This window comes from Halichoerus grypus, chromosome 6, assembly GCF_964656455.1.
Source record: "Halichoerus grypus chromosome 6, mHalGry1.hap1.1, whole genome shotgun sequence".
In the NCBI taxonomy this organism is placed as follows: Eukaryota; Metazoa; Chordata; class Mammalia; order Carnivora; family Phocidae; genus Halichoerus; species Halichoerus grypus.
In genome coordinates, this window is record NC_135717.1 from 65707893 (window position 1) to 65726887 (window position 18995).

Sequence of the window (18995 nt, forward strand, 5' to 3'; positions counted from 1 at the left end):
ATGAAAGGAATTATGGTAGGTTGGAGAAATGATTACTTGATATTAGAACATATATACAGAAATTGACCTGCTGTGAACTTTTATGAATCTCCCTACTTTCCTATAAAAGATAAGAAAATGATGAAGAAATCTGCAGACCATAAGAATTTGGAAATCATTGTTGCTAATGGCTATGATAAAGACAACTCTGCTCAGGATACACAGAATGACATTCATGCCGGTTCTTCCTTGAATGGCAGAAGTGCTGAAGAAATAAAGGCTGTGGATGAAAACTTGGAGCAAACTGGAAAAGATGCTGTCTGCATTCATCAAGGTATTGTCCCATAATAATTATCTGTCCAGCCTCTTGCCTATGAATGGAATATTGTTTTCATTATTTTAGGATGTTTAGGAGCAGTTTAGAATTTATTTATTTATTTATTTATTTTTTAAAGATTTTATTTTATTTATTTGAAACAGAGAGAGAGAGAGCACAAGAGGGGGTAGGGTGAGAGGGAGAAGCAGACTCCCTGCTGAGCAGGGAGCCCGATGCAGGACTCGATCCCGGGACTCCGGGATCACGACCTGAGCTGAAGGCAGTTGCTTAACCAACTGAGCCACCCAGGAGCCCGCAGTTTAGAATTTAAAAACCTCTTATTCAGGGGGCACCTGGGTGGTTCAGGAAGTTGGGTATTCGACTCTTGATCTCGGCTTGGGTCTTGATCTCAGGGTCGTGAGCCCACATTGGGCTTTGTACTGGGCATGGAGCCTACTCAAAAAAAGAAAGAAGGAAGGAAGGGAGGGAGGGAAGGAGGGAGGGAGGAGAGAGAGAGAAAGGAAGGAAGGAAAGAAGGAAGGAAGGAAGGAAGGAGTTCCCATAAAAATCTCTTATTCAGGAATATCTAGGGTTTATTAATATTATAAGGGTGTATAGCTTTGAAAGATAGTGGAATTAGGGGCAACTTTTATATTTTTATTGAGACTTTTTTTATTGTGTTGTATGGCATTTTAAAATAAAATTTTGAAAAAAAATTTTTTTAAGATTTTATTTATTTATTTGACAGAGAGAGACACAGCGAAAGAGGGAACACAAGTAGAGGGAGTGGGAGAGGGAGAAGCAGGCTCCCCGCGGAGCAGGGAGCCTGATGTGGGGCTCGATCCCAGGACCCTGGGATCGTGACCTGAGCCTAAGGCAGATGTTTAACGACTGAACCACTCAGGCGCCCCTAAAATTTTGAAATTTTTAACTTTTATTCCTGATGTTTCTTTTAACCTAAACCTCTGATTATATGATGCCTTTGCTTTCCATTCAGCAAGATAAGTTATAGTCTTTTCATATCTTAGGACTCTAGGGGTGAGCCTATAGTATGTAGTTGATGAATTATGAACATTGCTGCAATTCAGTCAAGAAACCAGGAAATAGGGGCGCCTGGGTGGCTCAGTCGTTAAGCGTCTGCCTTCGGCTCAGGTCATGATCCCAGGGTCCTGGGATCGAGCCCCACGTGGTGCTCCTTGCTCAGCGGGAAGCCTGCTTCTCCCTCTCCCACTCCCCCTGCTTGTGTTCCCTCTCTCCTGTCTGTCTCTCTGTCAAATAAATAAATAAATAAAATCTTAAAAAAAAAAAAACCCACAAAACCAGGAAATAAACTTATTTAATATAACAACTGAACTTGCATAGTTGCATACCAATTTAGGCCTCCTAGCTGGTAGTCAGTTTTCTCTTACAAGGTTATTAAGTTTTGTACAGTTTGATATGGACAGTGTCTTTGTGTAATTACACGATAAACTATAATCTTTTCAAATAAAAATTATCAACTAAATTTAAAGTTTTGGTAAGTTAGAAGAAAAAGTATGGCTTAATAAATCAAATTTGTCTCCAGTATGAAAATAATATAGAGCTGATAAATTTTGAGAATGGAATAAATGCATTTTTCTTCAATTAGAGAATAATTCTTCCATCATTTGTTCATTTTCAGATATAAATGATGATCATGTTGAAGATGTTTCAGGAATTCAGCATTTGACAAGTGATTCAGACAGTGAAGTTTACTGTGATTCCATGGAGCAATTTGGACAAGAAGAGGTAAAAATGACATTTTTTAATTGGTAAATTTTCAAAGTGATACATCAGAATTCAGTGCATAACTTCTTTTATTTATTTTTTAATTTTTAATTTTATTATTATTATTTTTTTAAAGAGAGCACGCATGTGGGAGGTGGGGGGAGGGGCAGAGAGAGAGGGAGGGAGAGAACCTCAAGCAGACTCCACACGCAGTGCAAGCCTGATGTGGGGCTCAATCTCACAACCCTCAGATTATGATCTGAGCCAAAATCAAGAGTCGGACACTTAATGAACTGAACCACCCGGGCACCCTGCATAACTTCTTTTAATAGCAGATGTACATGTTGTTCATCACTTTGAAAATATACCTATAAAATATTTATTTTTTTTTAAGATTTTATTTATTTATTTGATAGCGAGACGGGGAGAGAAGGAACACAAGCAGGGGGAGCAGCAGAGGGAGAGGGAGAAGCAGGCTTCCCGCGGAGCAGGGAGCCCGATGTAGGGCTCAATCCCAGGACCCCAGGATCATGACCTGAGCTGAAGGCAGACGCTTAATGACTGAGCCACACAGGCGCCCCCCTATAAAATATTTAAACATTTGTATTTAAAATTATTTTTGTGATTTTAAAAATATATAATATTCTTGAATATTAAAAAATATTTAAATATTATAATTTATAATATATTTATATTTGTAAATATTCTGAGGGAGGTGGGATGGGGGAGACAGAGGGTAAACTCTTAAAGCTAGTCCCTATGTTTGAAACATTGATTGACAGTCAAGAAAAGTGAATAATTTTCAAATAAATCTGTACTTCACACTGACTTTTTTTTTAAAGTATAATTAACATACAATATTATATTAGTTTTAGGTGTACAACATGTTGATTCAATGATTCTGTACATTACTTACTCGGTGCTCACCACGATAAGTGTACTTACCATACAACTCTATTACAATATTGTTGACTATATTTCTTATGCTATACTTTCCACCTCTGAGACTTATTTATTTATTTATTTATTTATTTATTTATTTATTTATTAAAAGATTTTATTTATTTATTTGACAGAGAGAGACACAGCGAGAGAGGGAACACAAGCAGGGGGAGTGGGAGAGGGAGAAGCAGGCTTCCCGTGGAGCAGGGAGCCTGATGTAGGGCTCGATCCCAGGACCCTGGGATCATGACCTGAGCCGAAGGCGGATGCTTAACGACTGAGCCACTCAGGCGCCCTGAGACTTACTTATTTTACATCTGGAAGTTTGTAGCTGTTAATTCCCTTTATCTATTTCACCCATCCCTGCCACATCCACCTCCCCTCTAGCAACCACCAGTTAGTTTTCTGTATTTAAGAGTTGTTTGGCTTTTGTTTGCTTTTCAGATTCCACACATAAATGAAATCATACAGTATTTGTCTTTCTCTGTCTGACTTATTTCACTTAGCCTAATACCCTCTAGGTCCATCCATGTTGTTGAGAATGGCCAAATTTCATTCTTTTTTTATGGCCAACTTACTTAGTTCATATCATTTCGTCCAGGAAGCCTCCACTCAGCCCCAGTATGGCACCCCTCGCGTGAGTTCCTGTAGCAAGCACCCATTGTCTATCTCTTTCATAACACTTATCAAACTATGTTGTAGTGATCTTACTTCTTTCACTCCCTTACCAAGACTAGAAGCCTCTTGCAGACAGAGATTTTTAACTCTTTCTTCGTATTATCCTTAGAGTTTAGCATAGTAACTAGAATAAGAGTAGACATTTTTAACTGTCTGAGCCACTCAGGTGTTCCCAAGATTAGACATTTTTAAAAAAATCTCTTGGATGAATGACTGACCCATGAGAACAATTCATTGCCAAAACTACTCAATTCTTTGCTCAAATGATAAATCATTTCTATCCCATTTCTTCCCTACATATAGGAAGAAGCAGTAGATGAGTAACTTTTTAGAAAAATATTTCCTATCATAACATGAAAAAAGTTTTATAAGAACAGTAGTTCTTCTATTATCATAAAAACTTATGTTTATAGCTTTTAACTAAGTATTGTTTTAAATTTGTAGTCTTTAGACAGCTTTACATCAAACACTGGACCATTTCGAGATTACCTGGATGGTGATCCCAATCAGCCCTTGGAATATTCTGCTTTTCCTGAAGAAGGATCTCCTGGAAAAGGCAACATTGGGGAAATGCAGGTGGTAGCAGTTGAAGGAAAAGGTGAAGTAAAGCATGGAGGAGAAGATGGCCGGAGTAACAGCGGAGCACCACACCGTGAGAGACGGGGTGGAGAAAATGAGGACTTCTCTAACGTCAGAAGAGGGAGAGGTGTGTATTCTTTTTTGTTTTCACTGACTCTTTATAAACTAATTAGTAAAACAGGAAAGTTTCAGATAGAGACATTAGAACTATCCATCTACAAAGGAAATGTTAAAAATTATCCTTATATAACATCTGACCATTTTTCTTTATGCCTAGTTCTCTCCTTTGATTCTGCAAGGCATAGTAGTTTGATCTCTGAAGGTACCGGTTGGGGGGGTGGGGAACATCCCTATTTCTCCATCTTTTATGCAGTTTTTTGAGGTAGCCAAATTTATGTTCTGTCACCCCCCTTCCCCCGAGCAATTCCTTACTGGTTCCTCTAGCTGCGTTTCTGCTTTTATTTGCTACTATAGGTAAAAATTTGAATTCTGTCTTTTCCACATTTCCTTACTTAAATCAAAAGATATCTCTTAAAGCTGACAAATCAAGTAGTAGAGATAAAGAACATTTAACAAGACAAAGGTGAACATTAAGAAAAGTACCGTGATCAGGTAACAGAATAGAGTTGAATGGGGAAGAAAAGTAAGTATATATTAATTTATAATTGTTCATAGTTAGGAATGAATAGGTACTGTCAAAAAAGAGAATTAATGGAAAGATAAATACCATATGATCTCATATGTAGAGTCTAAGAAAAAAGACTAAGCTTATAGATAGAGAATAGATAGATTGATAATTGCCAGAGGCAGAGGTGCGGGGGATGTGAAATGGGACAAGGGTCAAAGATAAAAACTTCCACTTATAAAATAAGTAAGTCATGGGGATATGATGTACAGCATGGTGACGATTGCTAATCATACTGTATTGGGTATTTGAAAATTGCTAAGATAGTAAATTTTAAAAGATACCACAAGGAAAAAAAATCTGTAATCTCTAACAAGACCACTTTTATAAAAAAAAAAATAATTCAGATTGGTTGCAAATGGTGACGGATATTAATTGGACTTATTGTGGTGATTATTTTGCAATATATAATCTATAAATCATGATGTTATACACTTGAAAAAAGGAAAATCCCTATATAATTTCATGAGGTCATAAAAAGTTAAAGGATTATCTATGTGTCTGGTTGAAAAAAATCTGCATAAAACAAATGAAGACATGGGAGAAAAGAGAGAATTAATGGTATTTTTTTTTTTTTTAAGATTTTATTTATTTATTTGACAGAGAGAGACACAGCGAGAGAGGGAATACAAGTGAGGGAGAGGGAGAAGCAGGCTTCCCGCTGAGCAGGGAGCCTGATGTGGGGCTCGATCCCAGGACCCTGAGATCATGACCTGAGCCGAAGGCAGACGCTTGACGACTGAGTCACCCAGGTGCCCCAAGAATTAATGGTATTAAGAAAATTATTGTTTAGGGCTCCTGGGTGGCTCAGTTGGTTAAGTGTCTGCTTTCAGCTCAGGTCATGATCCTAGGGTCCTGGGATCGAGTCCCGTGCCGGGCTTCCTGCTCAGCGGGGAGTCTGCTCCCTCTCTCTCTGCCCCTCCCCTCTGCTCGTGCTCTCTCTCTCTCTCAAATATATAAATAAAATATTAAAAAAAAGAAAGAAAATTATTGTTCAAACACTAGCCATTTGAACACATACCGAATGGTAAGTATTTAACGAAGAAGAGAAAGATCACAACCGATTACTAGAGCCTTGGATTCAGGCCCCTTTCTTTAAGCAATTTACCAAAATTGTATGTATGAAAGGCTTCCAATTTATAACCTGACTTCAGCCCACCTATAAAACACCACAACTCCTGGCAATCACAGGGGTCCATAAAAGTGCCAGACCCTGAAGTTAAGCTTCACGAGCTTCACAGTAAATCTGCCTCAGCATTGAATAAGTATTATTGAGCTGTTCTTTGTCAGGCACTGTTCTGGGTTCCTGGGGTTGCTGTAGAGAACGAGATAGTCCCTCCTTCCCCAGAGCTCATGTTCTAGTAAAGGGGAGCTGACAGTGAATAAGTAAATAATTCAGATTGGTTGCAAATGGTGATAAGTGCTCCGAAAAAAAAAAAATGAATCATTGGATTGCGTGACAGGAGGTGGGGATTATCATCACATGGGAATGGTCTGATTAATCCTGTCTTTGTGAAGGCTGGTTTGAAAGCTGACTGTGACATAGGATATGGTAAAGTGAGCAGAGATGGGACTAATTCTCTAGGGCCTTCTGTACCCTCCGACAGGCCCTCACAGAATATCTCAGTCTCTTAGGGATGCAGGAAAAAACTAGGCCTCCAACCAGATATCCCACTTTTTTCCCCCCTTGCAAATTCCATACCAATAGCTGAAGTGGTCCTTTCCTGACAGCTGAAGAACCACTTCAAAACTTACTTCCTTTCAATACAAGAGTAAAGTGTTCTTGAAATGGCATAAGCACCTCAGTGTTCTCTTTGGGGTTTCACCTGGTAAACAGCCCCAGTTCCGTTTCTCTAACAAGACCACTTTTATAAAAACACTGCTTGATGCAAGCTCACCTTTGGGAATCCTGCTGCCACTCTAGGGCTCCAGGGTGCCAAAGGGCGATTCCTATTTATTATTTAAAACAAACAAACAAAACTTACCGCTGTATTAGCAAACAGATAAGAACTTGTAATATTCCATTTCTGCACAGTAGTGCTTTTTATATGCTGCAGTGTAAAACTGTTGCAGCCTTTCTGAAAAATAACTTGGCAACACTCATTGAGAACCTCTACAAAGGGGCTCCTGCGTGGCTCAGTGGGTTGGGCGTCTGCCTTCAGCTCAGGTGATGATCCCAGTGTTCTGGGATCGAGCCCTGCATCAGGCTCCCTCAGTGAGAAGTCTGCTTCTCCCTCTCCCTCTGCTCTTCCCCCTGCTCGTGCTCTCTCTGTCTCTCAAAAAAAAAAAAAAAAAAAAGAACCTCTACAAAGTTGTCATCCTTTGACCCAGTAATTCTTCTTTTTTGATTCTGTTTTTCCTAAAGAAATCAGAAATTTGGGCAAGAATTTATTTTTATTTTTTATTTTTTTTAAAGATTTTATTTATTTATTTGACAGAGAGAAACACAGCGAGAGCAGGAACACAAGCAAGGGGAGTGGGAGAGGGAGAAGAAGGCTTCCCGCCGAGCAGGGAGCCCGATGCAGGACTCGATCCCAGGACCCTGGGATCATGACCTGAGCCAAAGGCAGACGCTTAACAACTGAGCCACGCAGGCGCCCTGGACAAGAATTTATATACAAAGACATTCATCACAGTGTAATCTGTAATCACAAAAATTTGGAATCATCCTAATTATCCAAAGTTGGAGAATGATTGAGTAAATTACTTCATGGTCTTACTGGGGAATTTATGTAGCCGTTGCAGTGTTTTTTAAATAAAATTTAATGATGCAGATAAATGTTTATGATATTTTTTAAAAGAAGGACGCAAAATCTTGTGTTGGGGTAATGCCAATTCTATAATATATGCATAGGAAAAATAATGGATGGTTATAACACAAAATCTTAATAGTAGTGATAAGTATAATAGTATTTATAATAAAAATACGTTAAAAAACCTTTTGAGAGGGGCGCCTGGGTGGCTCAGTCATTAAGCGTCTGCCTTCGGCTCAGGTCATGATCCCAGGGTCCTGGGATCAAGCCCTGCATCGGGCTCCCGGCTCCGCGGGAAGCCTGCTTCTCCGTCTCCCATTCCCCCTGCTTGTGTTCCCTCTCTCGCTGTGTCTCTCTCTGTCAAATAAATAAATAAAACCTTTAAAAAAAAAACAAAACCTTTTGAGAGACTTATACTGTGATGAAATAAAAAATGACCCAAATGGAAAATATAGCTATTTTAGTGTAGCTTTTAAAAGCAGTCTTCAAATTTTTTCAGTCTTGTTATCTTATTAGTAAGGAATTTTTTTTTTTTTAAAGATTTTATTTATTTATTTGACAGAGGGAGACATAGCGAGAGCAGGAACACAAGCAGGGGGAGTGGGAGAGGGAGAAGCAGGCTTCCCGCTGAGCAGAGAGCTTGATGCGGGGCTCGATCCCAGGACCCTGGGATCATGACCTGAACTGAAGGCAGACGCCTAACAACTGAGCCACCCAGGTGCCCCATTAGTAAGGAATTTTTGAGAATGCAGCCCAAGTATGTAAATTATGTGTGAATTACATGCATTTCGTCATGTGCTAGTGTAATAAGTACATTATAAAACCTTAGCAAGAAAAACATTGAGTATATTAATACAAATAGAAGCTTATATATCTACTTCTTTGCTCTCTGTATTTTGTGTACTTCCTGATTGCTTCCACTCCACTTTGGAAATTTAGAACTCAAAGAAATAATAGAGGAAAATGAGTAAAACGCACTGTTGCTACTTTTATAAGAATTATTTAAAACTACCTTATTTTGCTGTCTTAAAATAGGGCATAGAATGCCACACATGAGCGAAGGATCCAAGGGTCGGCAAGTAGGAAGCGGAGGTGATGGGGAGCGCTGGGGCTCTGATAGAGGGTCAAGAGGCAGCCTCAATGAACAGATTGCTCTCGTCCTCATGCGCCTGCAGGAGGACATGCAGAACGTCCTTCAGAGACTTCATAAACTGGAAACACTAACGGCTTCGCAGGTGAGCTTTCGAATTTGTCTTCCTCCACTGCTGATCCTGTAAAACAGCATATAAGTGTAATCTGTGTTGATCAGATTTACACAAATCAATTTAATGTAATGATTTTTAAAAAAATAAAAAGGACTTAGGAGTGCTTGGCTGGCATAGTCGATAGAACATGCAACGCTTGATCTCTGTGTTGTGAGTTCAAGCCCCATGTAGGGCAGAGAGATTACTTTTTAAAAATAAAGTAATTTAAAAAAATTAAATAAAGAGGATCTGCCTTTGAAAATATTGTTTACTTAAGAAAAGACTTACCCAGGGGTGCCTGGCTGGCTCAGTCGGTAGAGCATGCGTCTCTTGATCTCAAGGTTGCAAGTCCGGTCCCCATGTTGGGTGTAGAGATTACTTTAAAACAAAACAAAACAAAAATCTTGAAAAAAAAAGACTGATCCAAAAGCGAACTGCCACTTAATAAAAAAAGTTTTTTAGTGTAAAATTACCAGTACCATGTTGGAGGTAGAAGTAGGGTAGCTTAGTATTAGAAGGATTAGTGCTGTTAAGGGGCGCCTGGCTGGCTCAGTCAGTGGAGTGTTGGTCTCTTGATGTTGGGGTTGAGGGTTGAGGGTTCAGGCCCCATGTTGGGTGTAGAGATTACTTGAAAGTAAAATCTTTTTTTTAAGATTTTTTATTTGAGAGCGAGAGAGAGAAGGGGAAGGAGAGGGAGAAGCAGACTCCCTGCTGAGCAAGGAGTGCAACGTGGGACTCAATCCCAGGACCCCGGGATCATGACCTGAGCCAAAGGCAGACACTTAACCAACTGAGCCACCCAGGTGCTCCTATTCTGTGGCTTTTTTAAAGAGTATTTTGTTTACAGTTAATGTTTTTAATGGTATTGAAATTCTGCTAAAAATTCTTTCAATTTTTTTTCTTTACAAGTTTTTTATTCTTAGCTTACATAAAGCAAATCAAAAAAGATTCTGACATGTTAAAGACTTTTTCCTTAAAATTTGCATAATTCATTTGGATGACTAAAAGAAATAAATTGATGATAGAATAGTAGTAGATTGCAGAACTAAAGGAAACTTAGTTCAATACCTCTAGTTCAGCAGAGGAAGAAGGTGAGATTGGGGCAGAGCCTGCTCTATACCTAAACTTTCCAGATTTCTCATGCAATGTACTTTCCATCACAGTAAGCTGCCTGAGGCTCATGCACTCAATAAATATTTGTTGAATGGCCACACACCAGATACTTTTCTGGGCAGTGGACGCATAAAGGAAAGGGGAGATAGCGCTGTGTAGCAGAGCTTGGAACAAACTACCTGGATTCAAATCCTATCTCTGCCACTTACTGTGTGGTCTTCAGTCAGGTTACTTTACTTCTCTATGCCTCAGTTTCCTTATCTATAAAATGGAAATACTGGTAATGCCTATCACATAGGATTGTTCAGAGAATTTTTTTTTTTTAAAGATTTTATTTATTTATTTGACAGAGAGAGACACGGGGAGAGAGGGAACACAGCAGGGGGAGTGGGAGAGGGAGAAGCAGGGTTCCCGCTGAGCAGGGAGCCTGATGTGGGGCTCGATCCCAGGACCCCAGGATCATGACCTGAGCTGAAGGCAGACGCTTAATGGCTGAGCCACCCAGGTGCCCCAGGATTGTTCAGAGAATTAAGTAAAATGCATAGTACAGTGCCTGGAACACTCATGTGACATCTACATATTGTCACATGACATGATGATGGTGACGATAATAGCAATGATAGTAAGCCAGCTTGGTTTCCTCCCTCAGGAAGTTCACAGCCTTAGAGAGGACCTCACTTAAATAATTCTCTGTCTTCATATTTTCTTTGCAATGGTTGCAACTGTATGGGATTTTTCCTTTTAAAAATCTTTTCCAAAAAATTCAGTAGGGGCGCCTGGGTGGCTCAGTTGTTAAGCATCTGCCTTCGACTCAGGTCATGATCCTAGGGTCCTGGGATCGAGCCCCACATCGGGCTCCCTGCTCGGCGGGAAGCCTACTTCTCCTTTTCCCACTCCTGCTGCTTGTGTTCCCTCTCTCGCTGTGTCTCTCTCTTTCAAATAAATAAATAAATAAAATCTTTAAAAAAAAAATTCAGGGCGCCTGAGTGGCTCAGTCATTAAGCGTCTGCCTTCGGCTCAGGTCATGATCCCAGAGTCGCTGTGTCTCTCTCTGTCAAATAAATAAATAAAATCTTTAAAAAAAAAAAAAATTCAGTAATCCTTATTTTAATCTAGCTGTAGAATGGTAAATAGAACTTCTAGATATGTAAAAACCACTGATACCAACAAAAATTCATTGCTCGACTAAACTTTAGTCAGACTCCTGAACTTTCTCTTAGGCCCATCTCTCCACTTCTCCCTTGTAAAATCCAGTTTTATCAAGAACCCTGCTCCGTCAGTTTAACCAGGCAGGCTCCTCATCCTCCACCAAACCCAGGTGATGTCTGAGATCACCCTGGCTCGTCTTCAGCAAGAATCCTGTTAGGTCGGTTTAGCCAGAATCTTCCTTACCCCTGATGTCCTGTTAGGAATTTTCCATCCACCGATCCCAGCCCTACTCCTTGATACGAAATTCCCCCTCGCCCGTGCTGCGTTGGGAGTTGAGCCCCGTCCATCTCCCCCTACTGTAGAAGTCCCTATGCCCATAGTGATAGCCCTTCCTCCATTGAAGAAAGTCTTCCTTACTGTGCTTTCACACGTGTCACTGATTTTTTTTTTAACAACATGTATGGATAAATACCATTAAACCAAAAAGTCACAATGCTACTTATACAGCTAGTGCCAGTGCTGCTTAGATGGAAGCAAGGGTCCTTGGGACTCTTCATTTGCCTTTCCAGACCCTTTATTACTTAGAAAAAAAAATCCGCTAATAGTTAACTTTTTTTTTTTAAGATTTTATTTATTTGAGAGAGAGAGAATGAGAGACAGAGAGCATGAGAGGGAGGAGGGTCCGAGGGAGAAGCCGACTCCCCGCTGAGCAGGGAGCCCGATGTGGGACTCGATCCCGGGACGCCAGGATCATGACCTGAGCCAAAGGCAGTCGCCCAACCAACTGAGCCACCCAGGCGCCCTAATAGTTAACATTTAATAGTTCTGACTCTACCTTAGTATTTGTTAGTAGTTGCTGCTTTAATGAGAATAGTGTCATCACATTGGGATTTGGTCACCTTGAATTCCGTTCAAAATCACGCGGACTAATGTGACCTTAGTTAAGTCAGCATATACCAGGGAGCCCAATTTTGTAAATCTATCCTGTATTCTGAAGAAAGTGCCGTAAGGTAAATCTCCTGATTAAATATTATTATGCCTTGGGGCGTCTAAGTGGTTCAATCGGTTGAGCATCTGACTCTTGGTTTTGGCTCAGGTCATGATCTCAGGGTCGTGAGATCGAACCCCACATCGGGCTCTGCATTGGGCTCTGTGCTCAGCAGCAGTCTGCTCAAGATTCTCTCTCTCTCTCTCTCTCTGCCTCTGGCCCTCCCTGCTGCATGCTTGCGCGTGCACACTCTCTCTTTCAAATAAATAAGTAAATCTTTAAAATATATCGTTATGCCTGCAAGGTACAATTACAAATAATATCATAAAGATCATTACCTTGTCTAGATTCTTTCAGCACTTGCAATTTGATTATACTCTTCTTTAACACCTTAATGGTCTGTGAGGACTAATGCAACATCTGGAGGCAACCAGTTTAGTTTTACCTGTAAGGTATAGTCATCCTGGGGACTGGGGTCCTTGAGATCATATTACTTATAACAAGGAAATGTAAAGCCTGCCTCCTCCTTACCACTTCCTGCTGTTGGTTCAGTATACAGGCCTCTGTGCTGTGCCTTGAATGTGCCCGCAGGCTCCCTCCCACCCTTGGTCTTTGCGCTTGCTATTCCTTCTGTACAGAAGATTGTTCTCCGCAACCCCCCCACCCCGCCCCCCCTTAGCCACAGAGCATAATTTTCTTTGTTTAGGTCTTTGCTGCAGTGTCAGCAAAGCCTTCTCTGACCACCCTATTTAAAATTGCAAGACTTGGGCGCCTGGGTGGCTCAGATGGTTGAGCATCTGTCTTCAGCTCAGGTCATGATCCCAGAGTCCTGGGATCGAGTCCCGCATGGGGCTCCCTGCTCAGCGGGAGCCTGCTTCTCCCTCTGCCTCTCTCTCTCTCTCTGTCTCTCATGAATAAATAAAATCTTAAAAAAAATTTAAAAATATATAAATTAAAAATAAATAAATAAATAAAATTGCAAGACTCTCCTCCTCCAACATGTCTCATCTTCTGTCCCTGTTTTTCTTTTTCTTTTTTTCCTCCCTCCTGTTTTATTTTTCTTTATGGCGTTTATCACTACCTGATATACTATATATTTTACTAATTTATTCATTATTATTTGTATCTCTCCATTACAGTATAAGCTCCATTAGGGCAGCACTTTTTGTCATTTTGTTCCCTGTTGCATCTCTAACACCCAGAGTAGTAACTGGTACATAATAGACGCTGAGTAAATATTTACTGAATGAATGAATGAATCAGTGAATGATCTTATTTTCATACCATTTCTATGAAGTTATAATAAATGGAGAAACTAGAGTAATAAGTTTCCAACAATTAGTATAAGGAAACTTGTTTTCTGGATGAGCCAAGTTGGAATATAAATTTCCTAAATTAATTTGAAATTTTTCTGCTTAGTTTATACATCTCATTGAAAAACTGACAGTATTCCTCCCCTCAGGAAAGGTAACTATGTGAGGTGAGGAATGTGTTAATTAACTTGATTATGGTAATCATTTCACAATATATATATGTATCAAATTGTCACATATATATATTAATTATATCTCTAATTATATCTTAATAAAGCTGGAAAAAAATTTAAAAATAAAACTACAACACTGACAGTTCATTTCTCATATTTATCATACCTCTTTTGCTATAACTTTTCATAAATTTTCAAAACAGATCTTTGGATATGATTTATAATTTTAATAATAATCAAGGCTGCAGTTCTCAGATGTGTTTGTAAATTGGTAATTTTTTTGGAAATTAAAGAATAAGAAAAGTTGATTAGGTAATTTAATAACAGTATAAAAGAAGTAATGGTTTAGATTAGTTTGAGGTTTTATTTTGATAATTTTATATAATTTGAACTATAAAATATAAAATGTCAAAGGTATTTATTTGGCTAGCAATTTTAGGGACCTTCTTATTTGGTCAGTATGGGTTTTAGGACAATTGAAGCATGGTTAGCAGAATAAACTAATATTTTAGCCTTTAAAAAAAAAAGATAAGAAATAGAAAAATTACTATTTTTTTCTCATTTTGTCCAAGCTAAATCACTTTTATTTGTATTTATAGGCAAAATCATCAACATTACAGACCAGTAATCAGGCTCCCTCACAGGTAAGAAAATCTTAAGTCTAAGTCCCAGGGTTTCAAATAACTTAAAATAATTTAGGTGTACAAGGTTCTTAAAGTATTCCAAATGAAATCTACCCTGTAGAGCTTTGAAGTTAAAATATACTTGTTATGTGTTTAAGTCTAAAGTACTCCTGGAAGTCTACTTACTGAATTATGCTCTGAGGTACAGAATACCTCCCTTCTGTTTAGCAGGACTGAGATTTGTTATTAAGTTTTATATTTTTAAAATTATGAAATAGTATGTTTTTATGTTTATACATGCAATGTGTAATAGACTGGTGACCAGCTTATTTTATTTTCTCAGAGACCATCTTGGTGGCCCTTCGAGATGTCTCCTGGTGCATTAACTTTTGCTATCATATGGCCTTTTATTGCCCAGTGGTTGGTGCATTTATATTATCAAAGAAGGAGAAGGTAATTTAGTTTTATGATTGACAATAGTGTGCAGAGTCTTATAATCTATAGTAGACAGAGCTTTCAATAGCAGTGAAGAGGATAGCTCTGTTTTATAGATGTATTGTCATACTGGACATTCTGTACCGATCCTGAGACTGAACTATCTTGGAAATGATATCTAGTGGATTTCTAGGTACCTGTTAGACTTAAAAAAATTAAAGTCTGATGGTTATTTTGGGCCCTTTGCTAACATTAAAGGACTATAGACAATAGGTAGGGAAACAAATAATGCCTGCATGCTCTTTGAAGTAGACATTGACATTTCAGAAGATTTTTAGCCTGGTGGTTGACTATCTCTAGAAATAGAGATTTTTCTAATTTGAGGGCCAATATTCCAGTTTGGGATGCCAGGAGATACCTCAGATAGGTCTGAGAATAATAGATTGGGATCCTTGAAAGGGCTCTGAGATTGTCTAGGTTAGGAATAACCTGAGGCTCAATCTCTTGGGTTCATTAAAGCATTTTTTTTTAGACACGACGTAAACTGAATTACTTCGCATGGCTGGGCATATAGACCATCGTTTACCCCACTCATGACCTCACTTATTATGTTTTTGGTGTTTTCATCACCATGTCCCATTAAATAACAGATGGGGAGAAGAAATAGGATATTTGATAATTTTAAGTGCTGTCTTAAATATGTGCAATAGAGACACATTTTTAAAAATCTACAAGTTTAAGTAATTATGAGTATGTTGTTCTTCTACCAAAGAACCCAAGTCCCTAATTAACTGTATTTGCTATCAAAAGCAGAAATGAGACATTCGCCCTTCTCTTCTCTGAAAGGGATAAACAGCACACTAGTTAATGTAAGTGCTCCAGTGATAATACCTGATGGCAGAGAAACCGAAATGCATCGGGATTTGGGTGAATCCTTTTAGTCTTCCTGCTTTCTGCTTATGTTAAGACAGTTTGACTTATGTTCGTAAGAGAACTAAGTAAGTTCCGTGGTACATTCATGTTCTTGGAATACGCCCACCCACTTGAAAAAACTTGAGTTAGGAGTTCAGAAACAAAAACTGCTCTCACAGTGTTATTTACCTCTTTTCTAAGTCATTTGTATAGACGTCATTTCAGCTGTGTGGAAGGTGGGTGTCAGGGTTCAATAAACCTTAGTTTAAGTCCTTTCTTTTCTTCTTTTTACACATTTTACATTTCTCCCATGATGGTCGGGTTTAGTGCTACACGGTGGTTTTTTGTTTGTTTTTTTTTTCAGATTTTATTTATTTGAGAGAAAGAGAGTGAGCAAGAGAGAGAGCATGGAGGGGAGCGGGCAGAGGGAGAGGGAGAAGCAGGCTCTCCACTGAGCAGGGAGCCTGACATGGGGCTCGATCCCAGGACCCCAAGATCATGACCTGAGCTGAAGGCAGACACTTAACCAACTGAGCCACCCAGGTGCCCCTCACACAGTGTTTTAAATTTTAATTTCCCTAATAAATGGAGGGAAGAAGGACCCAACCTTTTTTCACTATTTAATAAGAATGCTAGATTCAAGTAGCAGGACACAGTGGCACTAATGTTAGGTGTTGACATAATTTGCAATGTATTTCAAAGTTCCTTTTCATGTTTCCTTTGTTGAAAGTTGAGGATTAGAGAGTAGAGAAATTTGGCACAAGACAAAAGCCCTAACGCTTACTTGGGTTAATAATTTATGTTATGCTTAAGTTTGCAGCAGCTTGTCACTTTATTAAAGATGGAAAAAACAATGACTTTGCTTCAGCAGTCACCAAAAATTGCAATTTTTCTAAAAAGTTTTTTGTTTTTTTTTTAAAGATTTATTTATTTATTTATTTGACAGAGAGAGAAAGACACAGTGAGAGAGGGAATGCAAGCAGGGGGAGTGGGAGAGGAAGAAGCAGACTTCCCTCAGAGCAGGGAACCCGATGCGGGGCTCGATCCCAGGACCCTGGGATCATGACCTGAGCTGAAGGCAGGCACTTAACGACTGAGCCACCCAGGCGCCCCCTAAAAGTATTTTTTTAAGATACTCCTTCCTGGTAGACATCTATGCCATTTCTCCTAAGTATCCCTTTCAATTGCTTACAGATGCCTCTGAATGGAGAAACTCTTACCTATTTTTTTTTTTTTAAGATTTTATTTATTTATTTGATAGAGATAGAGAGAGGGAGAGCACAAGCCGGTGGAGTGTCAAGCAGAGGGAGAGGGAGAAGCAGGCTCCCTGCTGAGGAAGGAGCCTGACGTGGGGCTCGATCCCAGGACCCTGGGATCATGACCTGAGCTGAAGGCAGCCGCTTAACCGACTGAGCCACCGAGGCGCCCCACTCTTAACCTATTTTTTTTTTTTTTGATGTAGTGTTCCATGATTCATTATTTGCATATAACACCCAGTGCTCCATGCAGAACATGCCCTCTTTAATACCCATCACCAGGCTAACCCATCCTCCCACCACCTCCCCTCTAGAACCCTCAGTTTGTTTTTCAGAGTCCATCGTCTCTCATGGTTCAACTCCCTCTCCGATTTCCCCCCCTTCATTCTTCCCCTCCTGCTATCTTAACCTATTTTTAATATTCTACTTTGTTATTGTTGAATCTTCATCAAGTTTTCAGTATGTTAAGTGTTTAGTCCTTCCAAATTACTAATTATTTAGACTGCACAACTGCATTTTGTTTTAAAGATTATTTATTTATTTATTTATTTATTTGACAGAGAGAGAGAGACAGTGAGAGGGAACACAAGCAGGGGCAGTGGGAGAGGGAGAAGCAGGCTTCCTGCTGAGCAGGGAGCCCGATGTGGGGCTCGAACCCAGGACCCTGGGATCATGACCTGAGCCGAAGGCAGACGCTTAACGACTGAGCCACCCAGGTGCCCCCGCAACTGCATTTTGATGAGATAGTGGGTTTTTTTTTTAAAGATTTATTTACTTATTTGTGAGAGAGAGCACACGGAGAGGAGGGGCAGAGGCAGAGGGAGAGAGAGAAAATCCCAAGCGGATTCCCCGCTGAGCCTGGAGTCTGACATGGGGCTTGATCCCAGGCCCTGACCTGAGATCATGAAACTGAGCCAAAATCAAGAGTTGGATGCTCAACCGACTGAGCCACCCAGGTGCCCTGGATGAGATAGTGTTTTATGTATTATTTGTTTATATATGTAACAAATTAACTGGGGTTGGAGATAGAGCCATATTTGATATGGAAATACGTTTTGGCCTTGAGGGGACTTAGACATCTTTTCATCTGGAAGTGTGTAGCAGTTTTTAATCTGACAGTTATATAGGAATGAAAACTAGAGTGCAGTGTGTATGGTTTGGAGGAGATGGGTTCTGTGTTAGAGATGAGGAGAAAGATCCAGAAATCCAGTTAGAGTGGGAAAGGTGTGGAAAGGAGTGGGTATGCCCTATTCTTAATAGGGACCATCCTATGCCTCGACCCCTCATACAGTGTCTGTGGGCTTTCAATAAATGTGTGCTGAGTGCATGACTGAAGGCCCACTATTTGTAGGAGTTCACACTGAAGTACCATATGATATAGAAAGCTTTTGTTTTATTTATTTATTTATTTTAAATGTTTTTTTTCCCCATTTTATTTAATAAATATGCATCTGGGTACAAACACACTGAGAGAGTTCCATATATATGTAAAATAAGTAGCTGTCTATTTGTGGTAAGCTTTTTGAAAAGATGTTTTGTTTCCTTAAACATTAAAAGTAATGTGTGAGGTCCACTGCTTGATTTCCCTCCCCCCCCCCCCCCCGCCCAGTGCAGAAGAATCTAAATTCAAAAGTAAATTACTCGCGGGGCTCCTGGGTGGCTCAGATGGTTAAGCATCTGCCTTCAGCTCAGGTCATGATCTCAGGGTCCTGGGATGGAGCCCCGCATTGGGCTCCCTGCTCCGTGGGGAGCCTGCTTCTCCCTCCCCCTTTGCCTGCCGCTCCCCCTGCTTGTGCTCTCTCTCTCTGTCAAGTAAATAAATAAAATATAAAAAAAACATTGTATTATCACTCTGCAGTAGATCAGAAAAAAACCAAAAAACAAAAACATTTTTTCTGAATGTGGTATGAAGAGCAGCACCTGCAGACTTCTTGTACAAAAACTGGCCCTGCGCAGCCTCCTGTGGCTCTACCCCTACCCCGTTACCCAACCTGACCATTCTAGTCAAATTATCCAGGAGTAACATTCTAAAAGCAGCCCTATTAAGTCCAAAAGACTACCCTTAAGCTATTACTTTGAAGGGAAGGATGTTTGTAACCGCTTTTCTTTAT

The 18995-nt window shown here is 39.7% G+C and overlaps 1 protein-coding gene across 8 annotated transcripts in view; it reads left to right on the forward strand.

Moving 5' to 3' along the window:
* ACBD5 (acyl-CoA binding domain containing 5) overlaps nt 1–18995 on the forward strand; it is a 41662-nt gene that overhangs the window by 17553 nt on the left and 5114 nt on the right. For 6 of the 8 annotated variants that reach the window (XM_078075278.1, XM_078075276.1, XM_078075279.1 and 3 more), the window contains 6 exons: nt 110–313; nt 1956–2062; nt 4106–4367; nt 8714–8913; nt 14258–14302; nt 14625–14734. In XM_078075278.1, the coding sequence (XP_077931404.1) occupies nt 110–313; nt 1956–2062; nt 4106–4367; nt 8714–8913; nt 14258–14302; nt 14625–14734 (928 nt within the window). Of the gene's footprint in view, nt 1–109; nt 314–1955; nt 2063–4105; nt 4368–7363; nt 7705–8713; nt 8914–14257; nt 14303–14624; nt 14735–15248; nt 15901–18995 lie in introns of those variants that run through there. The other 2 variants (XM_078075277.1, XM_078075281.1) reach the window with 2 other exon arrangements.